The following is a 22,370-nucleotide window of genomic DNA, read 5'->3' on the forward strand; positions in this document are numbered from 1 at the left end:
TCTTCTCTCTAGTCATTCTAGAATTTCGTTGCTCCCATTGCTTGAAATATCTCGAATTAATATTTACTCAATTGTAGATAAAATCCTAACTTACAAATTACCCGATCCTGTCCCAAATATGAGAAAAGTTATGGGATCGAAACAGATGCTGGGTAATATTTGAAATGGTTTTATTTAAAATAGGCATTTAAAATGTAAATGGCATTTTGCAGTTAATATTTTAAATTTTCTCATAGTAGCCATTCACATTTACCCATTCAAATAATGGTTTGAAAGTATATTCAAGTTTTCATTTTATATGCATATATTGAAGGATTCTACCCAGCAGTGGACGTAACTACCATCAAATTGGAGATGTTTCAAATTTCCAAACAGTTTACATTGAAAACTGCTTACAGAAAACGATCTCTCGAAAAAAAATTTATCTAATTCAAAAAATCTACCAATCTTGCCCCACGTACGACCGCTCAAATATCTAGCATGATTCATTTCTTCCTATATATTTACTGTCAGCCGCAGGTAGCAGTCGTACGTCACAGCTGAAATACGTCATACAACTGATGCGATGTTGTGAAATACGCATGCATAATTGTGCAACATATCATTACGTCACGCGGTAGAAATTTCCTTGAGGAAGGATCGGAGTTCACTGCAAACAGCGTTCGTTACTCCAAAGTTTTTCGCATAATCCGGAAAGACGGACATGCTAGGACAAAAGAATTCAGCGTACAACGAAAATTGGCTGGCTTTCAACATGAATTTTTTGCTTGCCAATTAAAATAAATTCAATTTTCAAAATATTCTTTGTACGGCAGTAGTCTCTGATATCTGCTGCGGTAAATTGGCGCATGCGCATTCGATCGCCGAGAGAGTTCGGGAACGATCGCCAAAGTTCGGATGATTCCGGGAGTGGTCAAGTCGTAAGAACTGCGGACTTCATTGCTCCGAGAGCAACGATAGCTGAGAAGGCCCGGCGTTGGCTGTCTCGACGTGCATGTTTTGAAGACTTCGCATCATGTTAATGAGTTCTTATCAAATTTTAATCACAAATTCATACAGCGTGTTCAGTATACGAAGGAAAAACAATAGTGCGAGATATTTACCCTCTTGATCGAGTCATTTCGCTAGTATAAATTGTGCAACTGAAAAGGCAAATCACCATGCCAGGAAAAGGAAGCAAAAAGCGATCGTCAGGTGAGAAAGAATCATTCAAACCAATATACGTATAAATTTGCCAGAATAATATCACCCCGAAAAATTTTCCCCATAAATTCCTCTCCGTGGAATATTTCCCATCACATTCACTTCACCCGACATATGCTGTGTTGTTTGCATTGCACTTTGTTATAACTGTCGAGGACGATCGTCGCATGATTCATCGTCTCTCTGTTCGGTGTAATTTCTTTCTCGCTTCACCTGACCCCTGTAAATAAGCTATATTTAAAATCATCCTATTTTTTTGTCGTTCGTTTTTCTCGCTGACTCCTCGTACGCGCTTATCGCCAGGCGTTCGTAATCCGATTTTCTAGGATCAGAATAGCTCATGGCCACGAGACAGGCACCGTATTGACCCCCATGTGACTTCCATGCCTCCGAAATTTCAGCGGATCGTGGCTTGCCAATGCGCCATTCCGAACGGCGCAATAGAAATTTCGTTGAAACAATCTTCAAATTCACCTTGCAAGCTTAACTTTATCATTCTTCTTATCGCGTTGACCTGGAGTGCGCTTGTTTCCCACTAATAAGATTCTTCGAAAAATAATCATATGTTATTTGCATCTGTTTCAAACGCGTAATTATTGTAACAAATCACTTTTTACAAAAGGTACGATTTTGTTTAGTTGCTTTCTGCGAAATTTCAACAGCGTCATAACTGATAGTCAATGTAAATAAAATCTTTATACAAAACTGCTAGCGTGTGTATCGTTGCAGTCGACACAGCTGTTAGCCACATGTTATGTAACGTGTGATAGTTAATACTTGTGAAACTACAGCGCTTGGAACATTTCTATTCTGAAATAAACCTCCTGCATATGCTGGCGACAAATTAGGACGCATGGGACTTCTTATCATGACATATTGCAAGTTGCAATAAACGCACTTTGGGATCTGATACACTGCATTTAATTCTAATTCGTTTAATTTTACGAATAAATAGGAACCGCAATTGTAATCAAAAGTTGGGTAATAGAAAAAAATTATTCAAAACATCTCCAGCTGTGATTGGCACCAATGATGGTGAACTCAAATAAGAATTCGAGAAAATTTAACCAACATCCACGATATCCAGACTGCTGGATATGTATTTAAAAAATTTTCTCTGTTCCTAACTTTTGATTCGGGCTGTGAGTTCCATTCATCCTTAAAAAAAATCAAATTCACTCAAAAATATCCATTATAACTTTAGCACTTGGTTAATGTGAATATAACATGCGGATCGCAGGTCTAACTAATATGTTTACAATTAATTTCTGATAAGTGAATATCAAGCGTTGGTATGACTTTGGAATGTCCATTATCTTTGATTAAAGACCATGGTTTATGAGCAAAGCTGTTTCTAAAAGTCTTGAGTCTTGGTTCGCACGTATTTACCACAATTCTTTTTCTCCGAGAATTTTGAAAGGGGTTTTACTGTCTCTGTTCTCCTTCCCACCTGTCCCCAAGGTGAACGTGACTTATTCTCAATGCAGACTTTAGCAGCTGTTTGAAAAACTTGCATCCCACAGCAATGTAAACACGTTGCATTTTTCAATCATTTATTTTTTTAGTATATTGTGCTGAGTTGTTAGTGTTTGATGAATACACTCACAATACTAGCAGAATTTTTTTTCCTTGATTTATTGTTAACAGGAAATATTCAATCACGGAATATGTCATATTAATAAGGTTTATAGTCAAGCGCTCGCTGATTATCAGATTAACAAATTTGATATTATTATCAACGACTTAATCAGTAGAAATACCCTAATATGTTACAATCAAAAGATTGCACAATCTATTTTTACGGCACTACAAGATCCCAGAATGAGAAATAACTTTATAGTTTAATTTGAAAGGATGACGAAATTATTACAACCTTCAGGATATTAAACTTATGCTCTACCTCACCTTATTAATGTTCAGCAACCAATAGTGCTGACCTCCAATTTATAGTCCATATAAATATTCATACCTCTTGGCGTTGGACTCATAAATTTTGTTACCTTATCAAATATTATTCTTATGCCTTGTTACCTCAAATAATTTAAGTATTTCAATTTTTAATGTCAGCAACACATGAGTATAGTTTTTGTTTAACCAAAGTCAAATTATAACTTTCGTCATACCAAGAGTCCTAGTCTATATAAATATGCGTTTTTTTCAACAGCATGCGATGTTTTATGAAAAATTTGATTTTTACATTTAATTTATGTTGTTTTAGCTCATGGTGGAAAAAGGGCTGAGCTGATGTCTGACGACGAGTCGATTAACAATGACGCTTGTAGCGTTGCTAGTGGTCAGTCGGACAGTCGCAGCGTGATGGATGACGGTAACATCAATGACAATGAGGTGGATGAAATAGCTCAGCAAGAAGCTCTAGAAGAAAAGCTGAAGGAAGCGATCGATGGTCTTACCCAGAAGTGTGCCAAGTCAAGAACGACATGCTTCAACGGCATAGAAAAGGCCTTCACTATGAAATACATTCCAGACTTTGTGGAGGACAGAAAAATGACAATCACTGATAGCATAGAACGAGCCCTCAAGAAGGGACGAGGCGACGAACAATCTGCTGCTGCCAGACTTGCTAGCTTACTATGCGTTCAACTTGGAGCTTTTGATAGTGCCGAAATAATAGTCAAAGATCTCAAGTCTGTTTTAATATCTACTGCCAATAACAAGTCTATCTCACCAACTGCCAGAGCTGAGGTAAAGAAAGATAGATTGAAAAAAATTTAGAAAAAAAAAAATGCTATTATTATAAATAAAACTTATCCTACTGCTGAATTTTGAACCTAATTATTGCAGTATTCACTTGCATCTACAATATAGTTGATATTATTCTTTTTATTTTTACAGTGTTACTGGACCCTTAGTATGATGCAATTTTTATCAGGCAATGACGCTGCAGATACGATCGAAATTATGCAACTACTTTTGACCGCATTCTTTGATTCTGCTTCTGCTGATCTTACGGCCCTGCAGGCAACAATTCTCTCAGCATGGACACTTCTCTTGACGCTTATGGCATCTTCAGATGTTCACAACTTGATCAGTAGTAGTAACACCACGGACTCCTACATGCTGTACGTTTATACAACTGTTTAAACTACCCATTTACAGCAATTACTCAGTTTACTCTATTTCCGTTTGCTACATTGAACATTATAACAGACTCTCGAATCATTTGAATAGTCTCGTTATTCATTTGAATATAAGGTCTCAAACATGAAAGCTATTGAAATGTTTTCTCGAGTATTTCGTGTAACTGATATTCTGTGCTTCAGATCGCTGATTCAGATACGGGAATTACTGGAATCTTCACATCTAGAACTACGCCTAGCGGCCGGCGATGCTTTGGCTGTAATATTTGAGCTTGGTCGCGATTACTCGGAGGAAAACGAAATATTCTGGGCAATAGATCTTATCGCAATTCTCAAGGATTTAGCAACTGATTCGAACAGACATAGAGCCAAGAAAGATCGCAAACAACAGAAGGCCAGTTTTAGAGACATACTGCGATACATAGTGGTGAGCAGGCATATGAGAAACGTGTGCTTGTATAATACAAGTTTGTATACTTCAATATAGAAACACTCATATTTCATGTTATTTTTTCATTTCAATCAGGAGGATGAGTTTCCAGAGCTACAAATAAAGTTCGGACATGAAACGCTGTACTTGGAAGACTGGTGCTCCCGAGTTCAATACACCGCTTGTTGTCGCCTCCTTGGCCCGGGTCTCAATATTCATTTAGGAGAAAATAAGCTTCTCCGCGAGATCTTTAGTTTGGGAGACAGAGTCCTGGCACCTCAATCGGCACAAAGAAGAGCAACCAAACAGCAAAGGGTGAGCATTTTTATTTACTTGAATAAACTATCATTTTTTCCCCTAATCACCACCGCAATATCTAGATAGACTGAATTTTTGTACTTGTGTCAAAGATATTTTCCTTTATTGAAGAAAAGTTAACTTATGTGTGTTTCTTTTCAGAATCTTTTAAATGCTGCTGCGTTCAAAGCACGAACAAGGCAGCGCAACAAAAACCGGGACAAACGATCTGCTACTCTGGCTTCCTAATTTAAATTTTATTATTTAATCGACTAAATAATTAATCCACACAATCTTATAACATTATCGAAATCACTATTTATTTAGCTTAATATCTAATAATGAAAATTCAAGCAAATGTTATTCGTACTATAAAACTATTATGTGAAAGAAAAAAATTGTACATACAGTAATTGATTTGCTTTTTTTGTTGTTCGGAGGAGAAAAAGTATAAAAAGAAAGGTTATCGTGATAATCATTGCATTCTGGGGCAACCAGTCAAAAATATCGTACGTTTAAATCCCGGAATACGTTTGTAGCACTTCAACAACCGACAAACGAAAATGTTCGAAGTTGTTATTAGTATTTGATTTTAGAAAGACAATTATTGGAATTTGTAATTTCCGTAGCGCATGTTTTTATTATGGGATTTTTTTTTCTCTATACCTTGTTGGGCATCGTGTTGGTAGAAGTCAGTTGATTAGATTTTTTTCGTTTTTTAAACTGTTATCAATATCCAGAAGACAGCATTGACTTGAATTTTTGTTCCAATTAAATTTCACATACCAATTTATTACATCGTAATAGATATCCACGATAATAATTAAAGAAAATGAAGTTATTCTTTCTTTTTTTTTAATTACTTTTCACGAAACTATAAATTGATGGCTCTGCAATCAAAGTGTAGAAAAAAATGTATATACAAATGATATACAATTTTAAAACTGCTTAGAGTTGCACAATTGATGTACTTTATACTTAAATATGTTATGTAATTTAGACTGTTTTGTAAAAATATTATGTACGTTACACATTATTAACCCAAGTTTTTAGACTTTCTTGCCCATACCTGTCGACATTCACGTAATATTAAACTAAAACCCCGATTCTTCACCAGTGTAATTTTAGTAATCACTTAAGGATTGGAATAGTTATTTATCGTACTTGATTACATATCTAATAAGTTTATCATTAAACGAGAAATATTTCATACACATATAACGTGTCATGTACCGACAGTAAAAAAGCTGCTCTCAATTTTGGTTTAAAAACATTTATTTTACACTTAAATGCAAACAGTCGAATTTAATAACAATCCGATACGATACAAGAAATATTGTTCTTACAATTAGTAATACAATTTTTGTTAGATAAACAAAAAAAATCACAGATGCTTCGAGATATGTATATGCAATTATCCACATCTTTATAAGTCATAAAGACTAGAACAGAAATCAAGCAATACAAATGTAGTTAGTGAATTCGAGCAAAAGTGTTTTATTTTTCCTTTCGTTGCACGTCATAATCGTGAATAGATAAGGCAAAATCGATCCAAAAATTGGGTCAAATGGTTATCACTGTACGTACTCCATCATCTGACTAGTTTAGAGAGCTAACCGAGCTGAAAGCTTTTTCAACACCTAGCTGTACTAGATGCTACAATATAATTAGCTTACATCTTACACAGGTCGTAAATTGTGAGCTTTCAACTGGTAGAAATTATCAATAAGCCTGAATTATCAAATGATATGGGAAATAATTTTTTTTTATTTTTCCCGCAAGAGATATGCTCATAAAAATGCATTTTTTCCAAAGTTTTATTGCCAGTTATGTGTAAATATTCAGCTGTTGGTTCTTGAATTCTTTTTCTGAAAGCATGTGCCATCGGTATCCCAATACCTTCGATACTTCTCTCTCCGTGTCTTCATAACTTCGACTGTTTATTTTTAACCATTGATAATGTTCTGGTGTCCAATTATTCAGCTTTGACCAGGCTCCATCAAATCTTTTAAGTATCACATTTCGTCTAACAAATAAACAGCGAAGGTTTTTTGCTGTTTTCACAATCTCGAGAATTGTCGCTGTCGACATTTTATCACGAACCATCTGAGGAGAAACAATATTATAAATCTCAAATGTAAATAATAATTTGGCTAGTGAATTTATAATTAGAAAGAAGCGTCAAGATTTGACTTTCATTAGCGGTATCTCATTACATTAACATGTGAAAAATAGCATATCTAATATTAGGAGAAAAAATATTTTCATTAGTTAGAAATAGTCCACACAACCAAACACATTGGCATAGCGTTAACAAAGGCAAAAGTAAAGCTGTTTTTCAGTAGGACTTTTCGCGTGAAAAATTTTATAAACAGGTTCAGGCTCTTAAATCACTTTTGATTGACAACGACGTTTATCCAAAACGCAATCATCAGCCGAAATACGTTTTTATTTCTCATCAGTTATGACAAGTCACATTATGGATTCAAAAAGCCTTACTACTCTTATTATTTCATAAAACGTTTCAAAACTCGTTATTATAATAAGGAAACGAAAGTAGACTTTGTTATTTATTAGTTGTAGCCTTGTTAGCAGAAAAGAATGACTCACAACATGCGACAACGTTAAGCACACGCAGTTAGCATAAGTGCAGTGTGAAAGTAGACTGCAACCAACGCTTAGGCAGCGTTGTAAGAATCTAAGCACAAGATGCTACCAGTGTGTGGAGGTTCGGGCAAGACTTGCAAAACCGAACTAGCGCTTCGTCCAGTCTTTTAGAAAAATTTTTATGCTGATAATATCTGGACAATCCTTTAAATGCGTAGACTCTTAAAGTAGACTCAAAGTATGCTCCGTGAGTTGTCAACGTAAATGCTGAATGCTGTTGGGGAAAAGTATACAAAACATTTGATTAATATTATTGAATATAAATAATCATCATACTGATTAGAAAATAGTGTTGAAACTTTTTCAGCGATATGTTGAATGTAATGAAACCTTAGTGTTTGGATTATCCATAACAATGCTGTAGCACGGGATGGCTCCATTTTGCAGTGCTATATCAACAGGCAAAGCAAAGTCGGTGGGTTTCGAGTTCTCTAATTCGAAGTGAACCCGCAGCTGAGGATTGTTTGCTTTCATCTTGCGCCATGCATCAAACTTTGGCTGGAAACAGAGGTATTTACAATAACATTTGTGATGGTTAAATTTTTTAGTAGGTGTGTACAACTTCGGCTAAAAAAGTGGATGAATTTGGAAATTTATAAGTCTACAGACAATTTTCTAATTGTATTTTAATTGTGTTTCAATATGCATTTGTTTTTATTAAAATCAATAAATTGGAAGCATTGTTATTGAAGATAGCGTCAATCAATTCACAGAGCGATATGTTTTGCAGTGACTGTGTTATCTCAAACTGGCTGAACCGATTTACTTTGAATTTTAAGACCGTACTTTGGCAATTTCATCCTCTTTACTACAATCCGAATCTTGTGTTGAGAACAATGGCGACCGTATAAAGTTGAAATATGACTGTTCATAAAAATATTGTAATCTTTCTTAAATAAAATAGGACACTGGGATGAAAGAGATAGCTGAGATAAAAAAATAGCCAAAAACACCGACGGAAGTCAAATCTAAGTCTGAAAAGTTCAAGTGAAATACATTGTATTATTATAATGTGAGAATAATTAACAGAATATTACCAACTGAACTGTTGAATCCACAGGACTGAATCGATTTTGCAAAATATGCAAGTGGCGGAGTTTTGTGTAACCAAGCAGTTCTATTACATCCTCGTGAAGATTTTGAGGACTGATGACGAGAATCTGAAATAATTTCTTTGTGTACTTCATTGTGCAAGCAGCAGTAACGAAAAGTAAAAAATATATTTTAATCCAGTAGTGACTAATTTATTTTTTCATACTCCTGGCTTATGTCCATGATTTACAACGTAGTACGAAAAAGAAAAAGCTTACATTCAAATTCAGAAACATTCCAACATGGAGCAAGGGACATCTGTTTTTCGTTGTGTTGATCAATACAAGTTTGGACAACGTTTCTGTGCAACCTGTGCAAACGTCGTCCAATAAATGTACAGCTTCTTTATTGTCTAGCATCAAGTCAATCAGTTCCAAGCACCTCAGATTTGCCAAATTTCCCATCAATCGTTTCAGAGCTTCAAGCAATTTTCCTCCAGTTCCAAAGACCCTGATTCTTGTAGGATCGTCTCTGTTGGCCATGTTGCATGGAAATGTGAACTTTAATCTTCTGATCAATGTACCAACGCCAGCGACAGAGGTGTTGTCAGACCCTTGCTTCTCCGTGTACCAAGATATCATATTTATGAATTCAAACAAATTGTAGAAATTCAGCATCGGCTCAAAGATGAGGGTTCTGAAATTTTTTCCAACTTTGTTCAGGCACATCGAAGTACGCATGTGATCCAGAACATACTCCCATCCACTGTAGTAGTTGAATTTTCCACGAGTCAGTGTTCTGTCTTCCAGCACAAATAACGACCATACTTTTTGCAATTTGAACGCGTGATACCATGACTTGCAGACAAGCGAAGCATAGTAACGCTCGCGTATGGTTAAATAGGAAAATATTTCTTCCAGCAAAATGTCTGGAAGATCATTCCAGCAGCTGTATGCCGTTCTTCGCCTCACGTCATCTGAATCCTCCTCGATGTCGATATAAAGTGCTGTTAGCATTGTAAGTTTGACAAGAATCTTTACAATGGATTATTAGATAATTTATTTTTGTAAAAATAGAACAAACAAAATACAAATCGGATTGTGTAATTAAATGTCAGGTGAATGAAAAAAACTAGAAAATTTGCGCATTAAATTGAGTTTACATTTTCCACATCTTGCCAATTTTTAGTTCATGTGTGGGATGCGTGTTGTAATGTTGCGTGAATAAACTTATTGGCGAATAGGACTCGACGTTGCTTAGTAAAAATAGTATACTAAATAGATATAGCGAATGTCTGGTTACCGTCCTGATCCGATACAAAGATGACTGAGAAATTATTGAACAATTTGAAAATCAGATGCCAGTGTACAATTTAGCTGCGTAAATACTTTCACTGCATGAAAAAAGGTAAAATAAAAAAGAACTAGATCTTTATCGAGCTATCAGTTCAATGCCGTTTGACATTTGTGTATAACCTATAATAGGTTACCTAACTAGGCTTACCTTGATCATTATCGTCAAACTTCCAGCAGCCTTTACTCATGTTTGAATTCAGCGTAAAATAACGACAACATTAAAACCACTCTTTGTGCGCCTTATACTATTTATATATGATATTTCTAAAAATATACTAAAATTGAAAGCGGCCGGAACATATGATCGGCTGGCGCCATGTTAGTTTGAATAACCGGACGTACGTCACGAGCGTTGCTCCTTCAGTGTTGCCAACCTGCGTCGAATGACCAGCATGAACTTTGCCGTGAGTGGGTAGCACTGATATTTGTGACTCTTTTTTCTCACGTCAGATGGCGTTGGTAAAGATTTATTTGAAAATGCTGTCTAACCGTAAAATGAAATTCGTGTCGTGAGAGTCGAGTGGGTGAATGTTTTTCTGTTATTGTTGTACATTTCAAATAATTGTTTTAAAAGTAAGTCTAACATTCGAATAAAGAACAGATGAAACTCCACACATTCCATACTCGTATATCTGATCTGAAAAAACAAAATATCTTGTTTCAGGCTAATGTTTCGTGCCCATTTTAACGGGCGAAACTCACTCGGCGAGCTGGCTCTCCTTATTTCGAATAAACCGCAATCGTTCTGAATTTATTAACATATTGAAGCTGACGCCTCGATCGAATCATCATGTGTGATTTGATTGATTTGAACAGCCCAGACCCTCGTAATTCGGCTACATCAAGGCTTCCCACTCCTCTGATACCCGGACCAACGATTGTCGTCGACAATGACGACAAGAAAAAGCTGAACATCGTAGACTTTGTTCGTCATGGAAAACGTTCCAGCCTTGAGAACAATCCGTTCGACAAAGTGTTCAAAGAGACCGCAGATTACATGGCCAGAAAGGACGACCCGTTCGAAGTTGTCTTGGAAAAAGCGCTTCAATCCAACAATCAAAGCCCCCAGAAGTCGGCAAAAAGAAGTAAGCATCGAGAGGATTTCTCGCCAAAGCGCAGAAGGCATTCCGATGTGTTAAAGGTAAACAGAACTCTGGATGAACCCTTGATGGGAGAAATCCTAAACAAGCATCTTAATCGTGTTCAAAAATTATCCTGGAATCTAAGCACAAATCAGAGCATCATCAGTGATTTGAACAACACGAATTTGCTGGAGGATAATTGCTCAGATTCTCGAATGCCGAAATCGCCTTTCGAAAATGACAATGGCGTTGTCACTCCAATCGTTACCTTGATGCCGCCTTCCCCAGAGAATTGCTCCTTACTGAATCAATCCGCAATGAATGACAGTCTCTCCGAAGTCAAAGAAAATTTAGTAGACAACAATGTAAAGGTAATCCTGGATGTCAAAGATTCTGGCTTTTCTGACCATTGCCAAAATCCTACAGACCTTGAACACTTGCTAATCAAATCTTCTAAGCACAGAAGATCTCTATCGCAGGGTAACAAGCCTCTACCTAAGTCTCCTGACAAAGAGGAAACCACATTTCGGCCCAGATCCAAATCTACAGCCGATACCAACAAGCTCAGAAATATTCCGAGTAATTCTCAGATCTTATCGGTATCAAATGCATCCACTTGTTACACCAACTTCATGAATAATGGATTCATTGATACTGGCAGCACTGCCATTTCGGACTTGTTTGATATTTCGAAAATTTCTGGTACCCCTAGACCGAATTACTACTCTTATGGTTCGGTGTCTTCCATGTACTCCGACAATACTAACAACAAGGCTTTTATGTTGGATAGTGAGTCATCAAAAATACTGAAGAGCTTTTCCTCCGCTAAATCCAGTCTCAATTTGTCGAATGTCTCAAGAACGACTAAGACTGCAGATTACTTGATGAACACTCCGCTGAAAACTTCTGTTAAAATCTCAGACTTGGCTCTCAGACTTGAAAAAGTGAAACTACAGTCAGTGACTAACATCGGAGAGTTGCCTCTGTACAGTCCGTATCACAAGGTTAAGAATTTCCTAGAAACTGACAAAGATTGTTCTGTTAATACCAAAATGGAAAACGGCCAGGAAAATGATATACAAAGAGAATCTAAATTGATTGATTTTGATTGTGGTGGCAACAATGTGACTTCTGTGTCCAATCATTCTTCAGATTCTGTTTTCGTTGTAAGTTTAAACTGAAATTTGTTTTCTGCAGTATGATGCTGAAACTAGCAGGTAACAGAGGCGGAAAGGGTCCAGGGGATGACCATACGATGAAACTTGGCAGGATTATTCAGGGAACTCTTTTGAATATATTCCTTGATATTTTATCGCTTGCTCACTCCCTGAAAGCATTCCAGACGCATCACCTGCTAGTTTCCGCATGATTTCTGCAGTGCTGTCAATGTAGTAAACAGATTTAGTACACTGCTGTATCATTGATGAATTTATTAATCATATCGGACCATTTCTAAAATAAGATTCGAAAATGATCAGTATCGGAATTTAAAAATTTATGCTTCATCCTAATAATACTTTAATTGCTTTACTTAGGAGAACAACAGCAAAGTCCACCCGATAGTATTGCAGGATGCAAAATTACTTTCTCGAACCTTCGCCGAAGCTGCAGAACAATTCAGTTCCAGCTGTAAGTAATTTAATTAAAGAAGTTAAGTTCATTGTTGCAATAAGGTTTAATAATATGTTTCTATTTTTTATACCTAAAGCATTCAACAGCACTGATGATTTACTGTCATCGTCACAATGGAATTTTGATTTTCTGCCCACCTCAGATGATGAAATTGCAGTTGATAATTTAATTGAATTGCCTGTATCTCCTGCAAAAGGTGAAACTGGCCCAAATTCAGATCAAAACGGTGACCTGAAAAGGATTGCAAACAGCAAACCATCTGACTCAGTAATTTCTCAAAGAATCAAAGATTTAGAAAGTGAATTTATCGATCAAGACCATACCACGAATAAAGTAATGGCTGCGACATTACTTTTGGATCTTGAAAAGATAGTTCATAGAGAAAATAATCCTGAGGCAATAACATTGCTTGAAAATTTAGAGAAAGTCTTGGGTGTTAAATATGAAAGCAATGCTCAGTTGTTGGCCAGCTGCATGCAGGGAACCAATAACTTGAGCAAAAGTCCAAAGAGATGTTTGTCAAAATTAGGTTCCATTGAAAATATAAGACAAGAAAATTTGGAAAAGAGTCATGAGGATAACGATGTTGCTGGAATGTCAAATGGTATGAAAGTTCTTAAAATACAAAATGATGAAAGCTTAGAGATGAACTTGAATGATAACAAGGAAATAAACAAAATTGAAAAGTCTGTAATGCCTGATTTTTCACCATCTACCGAGGAAAACACAGTGAATTTATCTGAAAAATCTGACAGTTCCAATATAGAGGAAAATGAGCAAAAAGCAATGCTGGTTGATCAAGCAGAAGCATTGGAACTGATTACAAATCTTAGTAAAATATTGGGTGGACGTAAAAACGAGTCTTCTCCACTTTCACTTCTCACAAATTTACGGAAAGTTTTGAACTTGGCCACAAATCAATTACATTTTGAAAATGGTCAAATGACGAAATCCAAACATCAGGAAACACCAAAGAAGGCACAGACTGAAGCTCTGTCGAAAAAAAAATCAACAGTTGAGCCAGAAGATGAAGCTCGGCAGTCTGAAACCAAAACTAATGCAATCAAATCAGAGCGTAAAAAAAGTATAGACTCATCAATGAAGGTTCGTAAAATTCGTGATTGAATAAAATATTTACTGCCTTAAATTAGTCACATTCCTAGTTTAAATTTATTTTTCAATATAGATTCAATGCACTCCTTTGATTTTAAAAAAACGAAGCATGTCGATGAGCGGCCCTAAACGTAACAGTACGTCCACAGCAGTTCTGTCAAAAGCAAAAGAGAAAAAAGATTCTGATAGTACTAAGAGGGCGTCATCTTGCAGTGCACTTCCCAAAATCGGTGACTAATTCCAAATTACTTCTTTTTAATCATTTTTCACTGCCATGATTTGTACTACAAAATATAACACCCCTTCTGTTTTCTTATCTTATCTAGGCACAATGCAAAAATCCTCATCAATTGGACAAGAATTAAGCAAAGGTAGAGCATCTGTGATTGGAGTTGCTGGCAAATATAAACCGAAAAAGAAATCCATTGTAGAAAGTGCTACTAGCAAAAATGGTCCCTTGAAAGCCTTAATTCCAGTAAGAAACATGCAGAGACGAGGTAAAATTTCAGCACAAATGTACTGATTTAAATTTTCCATCAAGTTTTAGAATTGGAAAACTAGGAATAATTGGTTTTTATTAAATTTTTTATTTAAACAATTACCTATATTTTCAGGGTCATTGGGTTCAAAGGGACAGATATCAATACCAAGAACCCCTCCTAAATCAAGTTCCAATTTACCCCCTACTTTCTCTGTGGGGACTAGCAGCACTCCAAATTCTATTATTTCAATAAACATCGCTAAGAAATCGCCAAGGGATAAACCTGTAGCGTCATCCACACCGGATGGTGGTGGATCCAGGAATCGCAAAATGAGATTGCAGGTTTCTAAGAACATGACAAAACCAAGATTCTCCTGCAACATCTCCCCTGTAACACCAGTGCCCACTCACGGTATCACTAACGGCAGCGGTTCCCAGGGTTCACCCAAAAAGTAAGGACAGGATTTGAATTGCCTTTGAATTCGGTATCCCTATAATGCGTAGTAATTTACGTCGTATTTGTGTGGACAAATCTATAATGTCGTGAAATTTTTATTCCGTAGCGACAGACACAATAAAACGTTGTCTCCCACAAAAAGACGCAATTCTCAAGGAGCTCAGGGGCACAATACAACTCTGTCTAGCATTCCAAAATATTCACCGCTGGCCGGATTTTCGAGAGAAAGTTATAAGGAGGCAGTTAAACCCTTGAATATTTCTGGCTCTCCAACGAAATCGTTGGTGAAGTCAAATACCCCAAAAAAGGCACCATTTGTCCATAGCAAAAGTGAAAGTCAGATACTCAAAAGTCCTTTAAAAACTATGAACAATCAGGCTGCTAAATTTAAACCATTTAATCTGGTAAGCAGAACAATATTGTCATGCAAATAACACTCGAAGAATAATAACCCTATTACATAATTATGACCGTCTATTATATTGAGAGATTCCAATTAATATGTCTTCATTTGCAGATATCGAAGATTCGTCGACGTAACAGTGGCAACAACTTAGTAGATAAGGAGAACTGTGGGTGATTCAAATGTTTCCTTCTATAAAAATATTTTTTATATACATATATTTTTTTATTTTCCGATAGCGTAGGTATATAGTCCAGTAATGCAGCTCCGTTTTAAGTTACAATTGTCGATGAATATCCAATTACAAGGATCACCATATCCAGAATGTCCATTAACAATATTGCGGTTGTAAATGAGAATGTGTGTGTGAAATTTTTAACCATGGAAGAATATGAGTTTAAATTATTTTTATACCGAAAGTCAAAATTTTTTGTCATTTTTACTTCGTATTAAAGTGTATTCGTGATATTTTTACTAAAAAAATCATTCATTGCCTTCGAAACTTCATTATTATCATCGTCATCAACTGCATGGTAATATTGGTTTCCATTTTTACATCAAATCCTCAATTGCATATAAATACACAATTCATACGAATCGTATGCAACTTGGGAACTACATTTTTCCTTATAGCTGTAGCATTATATCCGATAAAGTCGAGTGACGCAAATCCTAAATTACCTCAACGAACTCGACCGGCAGGTGACGAATAAACTATCCATATTCTTGTGTTCCCTGAGTTTATTGCTACAAAATATATTTACCTAATTTCATAGCAGTAATGAAAAAAATTGCGTATGTAATACTCTATGCTTATTACTTTCTTGACTCTCGTCGTACCGCAATGAATGTCCGGAAAATTAAAAAAAGAAATGAAAAAAAAACACAACAGGTGCAAAACTTATCGAACGATGTAGACGAAATCGATTCCGAGCTACAATAATATATGCTGTTGATTCCGGGCTGTCTGAAAACAAGATGACCGGTCACCAGCATCTTCATTTCGTCAATAATATTGGTAAAAAAAATTTCAAGCACGCATATACGGATGGGAACTCCGCGCGTAATTCAGATCGTAATTTTTTTTTTTTTTTAAACAACATCCGTCGATCGTCTTACCGTTGACTGAAGGTCTCACTGTTGAAATTAAGGCTTATGGTCATATCACAGGAGATGAAACACTCATTGCGGGCCTCAAGTGTCCAATCAAAAGACAGGATGGAACGTTGACAGGGTAAAGAAGAAATTCTATTGGCCGACGGAGGGTGACCGACGACGATTAAGGCGAATGTGAACTTGCCTTAAAACTGGGACGCCGACGCGGTTCTGCGCAGGCGCAGTTTTCGTGGCCGCTTAGCGAACCACTAAGGCACTAACCGACCCCGCAAAAACTCCGCCCGCGTGTCCGTATTCCGTGGCCCGTCCATGTTCGTAGCCGCACCCGGCCCGTGAGATAAAGTATTATCAAAATATCGCTGTTAATCATGTACGGAGAATAATACTGTAGCGTGCAAACGATTCTGTGGAAAATATCGAACAAGTTGGCGTGTTGAAATATAAGTGCGGCACAGTTTCCCGAGGTCGAATCTTTTCGACGGATCATCCGGCGAGGCGGCCGGACAGCGCGGCGCGCCTCTGAAAGAGCGCGTCGAGACGCGTTTTGTGCTTATCGACATTTGGGACAATTTTATTCAACCCAACCTCGGACCCTTGTTGGCATACTGCCGTTTTATAGACAACGCAACGGCGTGCGCGTGTCTATTCGCCTAAGAACTTGACCACGATAAACCGTGGTAGACTTTTATTTACTCGTATTAATTACCGCAGTGTACATCGTATCGTATTCGGCGAAGCGCAATTTTGCGCGTGGCGCAGTTCACCCGACGTTGTTTGTCTACCTTAGTTCCGTGTATGCAATCGTTGCATACCTTTATATCAACGCCTCTCTGTGAAAACTGCAGCCGCAAGTACGAAAACATTCAATTCAACTACTGCAGCTCTTATTGATAATCTACTTTATCATCCTCCAACCTAAGGTTCGATTCTCAAATCGAATGAACGATACACACTGTTCAATGCAACATTGTTGATGATCAGCATACGTTCATTGTTAAAACAGCTGCCTTGTTTCAAGTAAACATCAACAAGATTATACACCCCCATTTCTCTGAATATCTCACAATGAATTTTTAACGAGGCAGAATATTTCTGTCTTCACGACTTACTCTTATTTCCCTAAACCCTCTCCCACCCTTCCCGGCTACTTGCCGTATATTCAGTGCGTCGTACAGCCGAAGTAGCTGGCTATCGGTCGCATTGCTTCGTAACGTGACAAAGATCCTTGCCAAGCTAGGTGTGAGTAAAACGCGCACATATATCTCCACGCATCTATTATATCGTGTTTATACGTTACGTAGAATTAAGAATTTCTTCCTGGAGCCAAAGTCGTTCGATCGGATCCTGACTTGCAGATTTCCTTGAAGAAGAAGAAGAAGAAGAAGAAGAAGAAAAAGAAGAAGTAGCGAAAAGGTGTCTCGAAAATGCAATAGCTAGGCGGGTAATCGCATAATATAATTGTATAAAGTACCAGAACGAAGAAAATACTCGTGAAAGAGAAGACACGAAAAATCCTTAAGCGATCCGTCGGAATTTACTGATTTTCAAATAAAAACTCACCGATTCTATGATTGCCTAGAATAAAAGATGCAGCATCGCGGCGGTGAATCGAAAATAAAACATGAAGAGCAGATACTGGAAGCTATAGATCAACTTCGGCGTAGAAAAGCTCGGCCAGATGCAGATAGAATTTGTAATTACTTGTTACGCAAATGTTCTGTCGATGCGCGTGATACAATCGCGGATCTCCATCGGCTGATAGAAGCTGAGAAAGTGATCCAAGTAGACTACAAGGGAAACACCAGTTACCGTAATGCCTCTAAGTGGTCGAGGCTTCAACTTTACAAGAATAAACCGGAGGGCTTTGTGAAGGAAAAATTGAACCCGTCAATGGTTGCGGGCGCGGTGGCGGAGTTGGTTGTAGCCGAACCGGATTACCTTGATCAGGGCGTACCGGCGGACAGATTGATCGAGCAGTTAATGAATGGGAGCACAAATCCGACGACCCGACGCGTCGTCGATGACTTTTTGAACAAAGAAGTGGCGAGCGGTAATTTGACGAGGTTGAACAACGGCAATTACTCGCTGGTGGCAACACCTGACATGACGCAAGAGTCCGTTCAGCAGGAGAACGCTCGTCAGGAGAACGGTATTAAAAAAACCACATCCCAGAATTTGTCCGTGGTGAATGCCTACGATTTTGCCGAATGCGATGACATGACCGTAACGGATTCCAGGTCAAATACGCCAAAGTCGTCCGGCCAGACGAGTCCGAAACAGGATTCACTGAAAAAGGATGAGTATTGCGAAATCGTCACTGGCACTAAGCAAACCTTGCAAAATTCTCACAAGGATACTTCGAGCACGAAATCGCGTTCCCGTTTCACCGATAATAGGGAAGAATCCTTGAACAGGAGCAACAATCATCAGCCTAACCTTAAAAAGGCATCGAAATCTGAACGCAAACAACGGCTTGAAGTAAGGAGTGAAGAACCGGTTGAAATTGAAATCAATTACGAAGACTATCGCAACGATCGTAAGGAAGAAACAGACCAGAGAGATGAATCTGAACAGCTCAGCGAGGAACGTGATGAAGAGGATGCGGGTAGAAGCTCCACCAACCCTTCGCCAACTCCGTCATCTACTAATGCTGGTGGATTCCGAAGCGCTCGCAGAAAGGTAAACGGTGCTCACATATCTTTGAGTTTGATTTGTTCCTGCGCATCGTTCTCTTTTCTCATCATTTCCAGCAGCCCAGTATTTCTGCAAATACTCTGCTCAAAGCAGGCTGATATATTTCAGAATTGATTATTATTTGAGCTGAAAAATGATCTTTAAACGAATTTTTCAATAAACTATTCGTAAAGTATTGGTTCTTATTTTTATCGATCTTCTAGAATTTGATTTATTTGTAAAACAAACAAGATTATCATCATAATTTTCATCACAAAAATATTTTGCTCCGACTAATCAAGTCTCGGGCTATAGCGAATTTGTAATATCTTTTTACTTTGTTACTGTAGAGAGCGAAGAAAGTCTTTGATCCATCAGACAATAATCTTGTGAGACGAAAACGAGGACGGCAACCTGGTTCCCAGAACAAAACGGCAGTGATCGTATCACAGGATTCTCAAGAAGCGGTAAAACCAAATACAAAAGAGGGTCCACACAGGCATTGCAGCCTTTGTGCAAAACAGAAACAAGAGCGACTTGTTGCATGCCGAGATTGTACCGTTAGAGGTATGCAGAACTCTTCGAGTAATCTGTACTTGCAGATCACTTCAAGTAATTGGTAATTTTTTTATGCCTTATTTCTTTCACCAGCGCACCCCAGCTGTATTTACTCTCCAGAAGAACTGATACACAAATTGGACAGCAGTTGGCAATGCGAACGGTGCAAGAGCTGTACAGTTTGCTGCGAAACATCTGATGCTGTAAGTTATTACATTAGAAGAAATCTGAACTACTACCATCTTTAAATAATGACCAAATTCTTGTCGTTCACTCTCTGTTAAAAATAACTTGATTTTCATTTTACAGGGTCCGCTGATAACTTGTTATTCCTGTGACGAAGCCTATCATTCTTCGTGTCACACCCCTCGGATATCAGTTACTAAGTCGACGACAAAGTGGCACTGTAACAACTGCACGCAAAAGCACAATAAAGCAAATAATGTTCACAGCTTCAGTTCCAACACGAGCCGTCCAGTAACGCCTTCACATCCATCTGTACTGCCTCCTGTTTTAAGTCCGCAAGTTTCCCCTGCTAGGGGGTCTTCCGATCAAATGGATGATGATGGACCCAGAGATGGAATTGACCCAAATATCCCTGACGCTTCAGACTGGACGTCTGAACAAGTTTATCAATACTTTGCGAGACTCTTTCCCAAGGAAGCTGAAGTTTTTAGACAGCAGGTATGCCGAATTACGCTTATGATTAATCCAGATGTCCAGCAATTTCTGAAACTACATATTACTCACGATTTTACTATTTCAGGATATAGATGGTCATTCGCTATTGCTTATGAAGCGTTCCGACGTTTTGAGCAGTATGGATTTACTTCTGGGACCAGCATTAAAGATTTATCGACACGTTTTGAAACTTCAAATACGCAGAGACGATCCTAGATTGTATTGGCTATAAAATAGAACCTCAAACCATTTGCGTAATATTTTCTTTTTATTTAACTCTGCTTTACATGGATATTCGTTATTATTACTTATTTTGAATAGTGTATTCCAAAACTCCAATATCAGATTATTCTTCAATTGACAATCATCGGTGATACCTATTGTTTTTCTATTTTTTTTCCTTCCATAAGAGTACAAAAATTGTGTACTGGTCAAAATATTGCTCAATGTAATATTTACTTGCGAATACTATACTCTACTTCCAAGCTCAACTTAGGGAATTTTAAGTTTCCGTCCTTTGTGTTATATCAGTTTTAAATTGAAACGGTTAGTATGCAGTGATGGCACCGTTTTTATTGAGCCTTTATCCCTCCATAAAAATGACAAAGAAATCTATTTTATTATTCAATCATTTAAAAGTGTTTAACGTGAAAATGAATGTACAGTACAGCATTGTGCAAAAATAGATATTATCATTTGTTAAAATTGAGCACGTAATAATTCACTTAGAAAAACAAGACATATTACAAACTGAGTTCGTAACTTTTAGATAGTTGGGCTATAAATGCAGCCACAACTTTGTAAATATTTTGCTTCTTTGGTCTAAGAATTGTTAAAATTCTGACCACTGATTTTTGATAAAATGTAAGGTCAATTCGCTTGCACCAGTTTCAACTGAACATACCTATAATAATTAAAACTGGACATGCTGCATTAAAACAATAATTTTGTCTATCATTATAATAACGCCAATCGGGTGAAATAAATACTATTTATGTACCTCAATGACATATTATTTTCTTTATTTTCAATCTTGTGTAATAACATGACTTAAAACTTTTTTACTGTCAAGTCTGGCACTGTATTCCATCAGAACATCTCAGTCTTGATTCATTCTAACGTACAGTTTGCTAAGTCTACAAAATATCATTTTCTATCCACCGTTCCGTCTATAAACATATGGCAAGATTACTTGATAGATTTAAGAAATTGCGTATGTCAATTTAATCAAGATTTCGAGCTTTCTGTAAACCAAATTTTGCTCGAATGATATAGTTAGGATCAAAAAAATTTACACGTACAGGTGTTTTATTTTCTATTCTCGATCATAACTCATTTTTCTAACGAAAAAAAGATTAGAATATTCTTATTCATAAATCTTTGTGTAATGTAAATGGAGATAATATTACGTTACATCATTATAATCGCATATTTCCGAAAAGCACAGACACTGAGAATTTCAAGGTGTTCCGTAGCGCTGAAGATTACTTTGTCAATAATTTGAATCATTCATGACAGTTTTCAACATGCCCAAAGCTATGTACGATAAGAAAATTATTTATAATATATATGTAAGATACATGTAAAAAAAGTGAACACTGATTTTCTCAGACTCGGACCACCTTGAAGATTTAAAGACATTGACAGAAGCTTACATTAGTAAATATTTAAAGAGAAAGGATTGCATTGCTCAAAGATTTGGCGCACTAAACCATTCATGTCTGTTTTCAATTATATTATTTGATTATGGAAACCGTATTAATTATAAACTGTTTCAGACGATTTATTGCTTACATTTGTAATCGTAAAAATGTTGGGTGGATCACGATCTGACAAGCAATTATTGATAGTTAAGAAAAAAAAGGAAACAGTCAGTAATTGAAAAGGTAGAAATTCTGTATCGCCACCGTGTGCATATGCATAAGATTTTTATCATGCAACATAAAATTCTATATTGTTTATTTTAATGATTGAATGGTTTTTCTATCAATTATCACTTCATATGATTTTGAACTTCCTATGTGAATTGAATTGTAAATATTCTATAAAGCAATACATTCAGACCATTTGTTTCATACTTATACACGCTAGA

General features: G+C 36.9%; 4 protein-coding genes across 5 annotated transcripts; 3 read left to right on the forward strand and 1 right to left on the reverse strand.

Moving 5' to 3' along the window:
• Nucleotides 1-936: 936 nt before the first annotated feature.
• On the forward strand, nucleotides 937-6,252 carry LOC124410076 (interferon-related developmental regulator 2). The gene is made up of 6 exons (XM_046888197.1): nucleotides 937-1,194; nucleotides 3,422-3,906; nucleotides 4,057-4,283; nucleotides 4,485-4,728; nucleotides 4,828-5,046; nucleotides 5,191-6,252. The coding sequence occupies exons 1-6, from the start codon at nucleotides 1,161-1,163 to the stop codon at nucleotides 5,275-5,277; spliced, it is 1,296 nt and encodes a 431-aa protein (XP_046744153.1). The 5' UTR covers nucleotides 937-1,160; the 3' UTR covers nucleotides 5,278-6,252.
• LOC124410074 lies at nucleotides 3,405-15,574 on the forward strand. Its single transcript, XM_046888193.1, has 10 exons — nucleotides 3,405-3,414; nucleotides 10,599-10,655; nucleotides 10,747-12,330; nucleotides 12,700-12,793; nucleotides 12,873-13,900; nucleotides 13,983-14,139; nucleotides 14,236-14,406; nucleotides 14,524-14,842; nucleotides 14,954-15,251; nucleotides 15,365-15,574. The coding sequence occupies exons 3-10, from the start codon at nucleotides 10,873-10,875 to the stop codon at nucleotides 15,425-15,427; spliced, it is 3,588 nt and encodes a 1,195-aa protein (XP_046744149.1). The 5' UTR covers nucleotides 3,405-3,414; nucleotides 10,599-10,655; nucleotides 10,747-10,872; the 3' UTR covers nucleotides 15,428-15,574.
• LOC124410075 lies at nucleotides 6,544-10,455 on the reverse strand. 2 transcript variants are annotated; one of them, XM_046888196.1, is made up of 6 exons: nucleotides 10,231-10,455; nucleotides 9,006-9,733; nucleotides 8,733-8,855; nucleotides 8,026-8,193; nucleotides 7,745-7,909; nucleotides 6,544-7,134 (listed from the first exon to the last, which is right to left on the reverse strand). In XM_046888196.1, exons 1-6 carry the CDS (start codon nucleotides 10,268-10,270, stop codon nucleotides 6,856-6,858), a joined length of 1,503 nt encoding a protein of 500 aa, XP_046744152.1. In that variant the 5' UTR covers nucleotides 10,271-10,455; the 3' UTR covers nucleotides 6,544-6,855. The 2 variants fall into 2 exon arrangements, 1 of the variants encoding a protein (XP_046744152.1); XR_006929567.1 differs by having other exon boundaries at nucleotides 6,998-7,134; nucleotides 7,639-7,909.
• A 1,062-nt stretch (nucleotides 15,575-16,636) lies between the features above and the next one.
• On the forward strand, nucleotides 16,637-22,086 carry LOC124408913. Its single transcript, XM_046886212.1, has 6 exons — nucleotides 16,637-17,603; nucleotides 17,946-19,045; nucleotides 19,390-19,606; nucleotides 19,691-19,800; nucleotides 19,907-20,281; nucleotides 20,364-22,086. Exons 2-6 carry the CDS (start codon nucleotides 17,954-17,956, stop codon nucleotides 20,508-20,510), a joined length of 1,941 nt encoding a protein of 646 aa, XP_046742168.1. The 5' UTR covers nucleotides 16,637-17,603; nucleotides 17,946-17,953; the 3' UTR covers nucleotides 20,511-22,086.
• Nucleotides 22,087-22,370: the final 284 nt, after the last annotated feature.

This window comes from Diprion similis, chromosome 8 (genome assembly GCF_021155765.1).
Source record: "Diprion similis isolate iyDipSimi1 chromosome 8, iyDipSimi1.1, whole genome shotgun sequence".
NCBI lineage: Eukaryota > Metazoa > Arthropoda > Insecta > Hymenoptera > Diprionidae > Diprion > Diprion similis.

Coding starts and splice junctions, on each gene's coding strand:
- LOC124410074 (XM_046888193.1), top strand. CDS start 10,873: ATGTGTGATTTGATTGATTTGAACAGCCCAGACCCTCGTAATTCGGCT. Junction 12,331..12,699: donor CTTCAGATTCTGTTTTCGTT/GTAAGTTTAAAC, acceptor TGCTTTACTTAG/GAGAACAACAGCAAAGTCCA. Junction 14,843..14,953: donor TCCCAGGGTTCACCCAAAAA/GTAAGGACAGGA, acceptor TTTATTCCGTAG/CGACAGACACAATAAAACGT.
- LOC124410075 (XM_046888196.1), bottom strand. CDS start 10,270: ATGAGTAAAGGCTGCTGGAAGTTTGACGATAATGATCAAG. Junction 9,734..10,230: donor GTTTGACGATAATGATCAAG/GTAAGCCTAGTT, acceptor CAATGCTAACAG/CACTTTATATCGACATCGAG. Junction 8,194..8,732: donor TGGATTCAACAGTTCAGTTG/GTAATATTCTGT, acceptor CTCTGTTTCCAG/CCAAAGTTTGATGCATGGCG.
- LOC124410076 (XM_046888197.1), top strand. CDS start 1,161: ATGCCAGGAAAAGGAAGCAAAAAGCGATCGTCAG. Junction 4,729..4,827: donor ACATACTGCGATACATAGTG/GTGAGCAGGCAT, acceptor CATTTCAATCAG/GAGGATGAGTTTCCAGAGCT. Junction 5,047..5,190: donor GAGCAACCAAACAGCAAAGG/GTGAGCATTTTT, acceptor GTTTCTTTTCAG/AATCTTTTAAATGCTGCTGC.
- LOC124408913 (XM_046886212.1), top strand. CDS start 17,954: ATGCAGCATCGCGGCGGTGAATCGAAAATAAAACATGAAGAGCAGATA. Junction 19,046..19,389: donor TCCGAAGCGCTCGCAGAAAG/GTAAACGGTGCT, acceptor TTGTTACTGTAG/AGAGCGAAGAAAGTCTTTGA. Junction 19,607..19,690: donor CCGAGATTGTACCGTTAGAG/GTATGCAGAACT, acceptor TTCTTTCACCAG/CGCACCCCAGCTGTATTTAC.